At 50.8% G+C, this 3,826-nt stretch overlaps 1 protein-coding gene across 1 annotated transcript in view; it reads left to right on the plus strand.

Annotated features, from left to right (window-relative positions):
* LOC105525636 (chromosome unknown open reading frame, human C16orf96) overlaps positions 1-3,826 on the plus strand; it is a 47,350-nt gene that overhangs the window by 21,804 nt on the left and 21,720 nt on the right. The window contains exon 7 of the mRNA XM_011961336.1: positions 317-427. Within this exon, the coding sequence (XP_011816726.1) occupies positions 317-427 (111 nt within the window). The remainder of the gene's footprint in view (positions 1-316; positions 428-3,826) is intronic.

Here is a 3,826-nt window from a genome sequence, read left to right on the forward strand (position 1 = left end):
CCTCCTGGGTTCAAGCAATTCTCCTGCCTCAGCCTCCTGAGTAGCTGGGATTACAGGGACCCACCACCACACCCGGCTAATTTTTGTATTTTTTGTAGAGACTGGTTTTGCCATGTTGGGCAGGCTGGTCTCGAACTCCTGACCTCAGTTGATCCACCCACCTTGGCCTCCCAAAGTGCTGGGATTACAGGCGTGAGCCACTGCGCCCAGCCTGGGCTGGTACGTTCTTCTTGGCCTCAACCCTCCCTCAGGCCCCTGCCCGGCCATAGTGACCTCAGAAGCAGAGGCCTGGAGTGTCTGTGTCTCCCCCTTTTAGGAGGAAGAACTTGAGATAATTTGGGGCAACCAAATAGAGGCAATGAAGGATCGCTATGTCACTTTAGACAAGGCAGTGGAGAAGCTGCAGATTCGCGTGGATGAGTTCAAGGTTAGGAGGCCTGAGGGGCTGGAGAAGGGTTGGCAAGGGGAGAATTCCTCATCCAGACCTTCCGACCCTTCCCGAAGGTTCTGCACGAGGTGGGGATGCACTTGAGGCTGGGAAGCGGTGAGACTTTACTGGCATTTTACTGTGTGTAAATTATACTTCAATGAAAAGCAAACGAATCCCACCACCACCCCCCATCCATATAAACAGAAGGGCCTGGACAGTGTTTGTCTTTTTGACCACTGTGTCACCTGCCCCTGGAAGGGCAGGGGTAGCGAAGGCCCCATCACATTTGCTGAGTGACTCAATGAATGATTAAGAGAACTTCTTGTGCCAACTGTTATGTTCTTAACATTTCCCTGAGCCAAGTGGTAGAAATATTTACTGACCTTTTGGGCTGGGTGATAAAAATAAAAAAATGATAATAAAAAGAAATATTATAGGCTGGGTGCGGTGGCTCACATCTGTAATCTCAGCACTTTGGGAAGCTGAAGTGGGAGGATCACTTGAGACCAGGAATTTGAGAAAGTCAGGGTAACACAGGGAAACCCCATCTCTACAAAAATAAACAAATTAGTTGGGACTGGGCATGGTGGCTCATGCCTATAATCCCAGCACTTTGGGAGGCCGAGGCCGGTGGATCACTAGAGGTCAGGAGTTTGAGACTAGCCTGGCCAACATGGTGAAACCCCGTCTCTTCTAAAAAAAATACAAAATTAGGCCAGGCACAGTGGCTCATGTCTGTAATCCCAGCACTTTGGGAGGCTGAGGCAGGCAGATCATCTGAGGTTGGGAGTTCAAGACCAGCCTGACCAACATGGAGAAACCTTGTCTTTACTAAAAATACAAAATTAGCCAGGCATGGTGGCACATGCCTGTAATCCCAGTTACTCGGAAGGCCGAGGCAGGAGAATCGCTTGAACTGGGGAAGCAGAGGTTGCGGTGAGCCCAGATCGTGCCATTGCACTGTAGCCTGGGTAACAAGAGCAAAACTCTGTCTAAAAAAAATATAATAATAATACAACATTAGCCGGGTGTAGTGGCACACACCTGTAATCCCAGCTACTTGGGAGGATGAGGCAGGAGAATCACTTGAACCCGGGAGGCAGAGGTTGCAGTGAGCCGAGATTGCACCATTGCACTCCAGCCTGGGCAACAGAGTGAGACTCTGTCTCAAAAAACAAACAAAAAACTAGCTGGATGTGGTGGCTCATACCTGTGATCCTAGTGCTTTGGGTGCAGTGACTCACACCTGTAATGAGGAAGGATTGCTTGAAGCCAGGAGTTCAAGACTTGGCCAACAGAAGAAAACTCTGTCTCTATAAAAATAAAATTATAAAATTAGCCAGGCGTGGTGGCACATGCCTGTAGCTGGGAGGCTGAGGGGGGAGGATTGTTTCAGTTGGAAGGTTGAGGCTGCAGTAAGCTATGACTGCATCACTGACTCCAGCCTGGGTGACACAGAAAGACCCTGCCTCAAAAAAAGAAAATAAAGAAACAAGCAAAAAGCAAAAACCTCACCAAGGGCTGGGAGCAGTGGCTCACACCTGTAATCCCAGCACTTTGGGAGGCCGAGGCAGGCGGATCACCTGAGGTCAGGAGTTCGAGACCAGCCTGGCCAACATGGTGAAATCCCAACTCTACTAAAAATACAAAAATTAGCTAGGCAGGGTAGTGGGCGCCTGTCCCAGCTACTCAGGTGGCTGAGGCAGGAGAATCACTTGAATCTGGGAGGCGGAGGTTGCAGTGAGCCAAGAATGCGCCATTATACTCCAGCCTGGGCGACAAGAGCGAGACTCGGTCTCAAAAAATAAATGAATAAATAGCAACCCACCAAGGTTGTTTCCATGAAGTCTTCCAAGTCAGGGGGCTGTTGCTGGGATGCACTGGGGTGTGCTAGGGGAAAAGGGACCAAGGAGACCCATGGCGTATGGCTGCCCCCAAGGTCAGCACACTGTAATCAGGCTGGGACCCACTTGAGGCAGCCTCGAATGGAAAAGAACTCATTAAAGGGGAACCAATTCACAGCCTGTGAAGTGGGGGTGGACAGGAGGGTTGGCTGTCTCTGGAGATGCTGGGCTGAGTGTGGGTGGACTGCACGCAGGAGTACGTGCTCAAACTGTGCACCACTGGCCAGAAACCAGGTCTCCTGCCAACACTGCTCTTCAGAGAGGCCCAGGCCACCATGTCCTGGGGTCATCTTGGTGCCCTTTCTCCATGGAGCTGGAACCAATTCCATTCAGCATGTCCAGCGTGCACCCAGTATGGGGGTAAGCGGGGACTGCAGTGTCTGCCTGCGTGTCCATAGTTGTCACTTGTTAGAGACTCTGAAGCTGATGAAGGCCTGCCAAGCATGCCAAAACAGAGCACGTCCCTGGTCCCAGGACCCTTGTCCCGGCTTCCTGGCTCTTGTGCTATCAAGATTTCATTGCTGGCCAGGCGCGGTGGCTCACGCCTATAATCCCAGCACTTTGGAAGGCTGAGGCGGGCGGATCACCTGAGGTCAGGAGTTCAAGACCAACCTGGCCAACATGATGAAAACTCATCTCTACTAAAAATACAAAAAAATTAGTTGGGCGTGGTTGCAGGCACCTGTAATCCCAGCTACTTGGGAGGCTGAGACAGGAGAAGTGCTGGAACCCGGGAGGCGGAGGTTTCAGTGAGCCGAGATTGCGCCATTGCACTCCAGCCTGGGCAACAAGAGCGAAACTCCATCTTGGGAAAAATCTCAGCATTTTGGGAGGCCAAGGCAGGAGGATCCCTTGAGGCCAGGAGTTCAGGACCAGCCTGGACAACATGGCAAGGCCCCATCGCTAAAAAAAATAAAAGAATTAGCCAGATGTGGCAGCACACGCCTGTAGTCCCAGCTACTAGGGAGGCTGAGGCAGGAGAATCACTTGAACCCAGGAGGTGGAGGTTGCAGCGAGCTGAGATCATACCACTGCACTCCAGCCTGGGTGACAGAGTGAGACTCTGTCTCAAAAACTAAACTAAACGAAAATAAAATCTTATGATTTTGAACCACACAGATGGTTTGTATTACCAGTAGTTAAAGAAGAAAAAAAAATAATGTAGAACTAGTGTAGGAATAGGCAGATCAATAGGCCAAGAAGGCTGGGCACGGTGGCTCACACTTGTAATTCTAGCACTTTGGGAGGCCGACATGGGCAGATCACTTGAGGTCAGGAGTTTGAGACAAGCCTGGTCAACATGGCGAAACCCTGTCTCTACTAAAAATACAAAAAAAAATTAGCCGGGCATGGTGGCACATGCCTGTAATCCTAGTTACTTGGGAGGCTGAGGCAGGAGAATTGCTTGAGCCCAGGAGGCAGAGGGTGCAGTGAGCCAAGATCGCACCACTGCACTCCAGCCTGGGTGAGAGAGTGAGACTCCATCTCAAAA

This window comes from Colobus angolensis, unplaced genomic scaffold (genome assembly GCF_000951035.1).
Source record: "Colobus angolensis palliatus isolate OR3802 unplaced genomic scaffold, Cang.pa_1.0 Scaffold55, whole genome shotgun sequence".
Lineage (NCBI taxonomy): Eukaryota > Metazoa > Chordata > Mammalia > Primates > Cercopithecidae > Colobus > Colobus angolensis.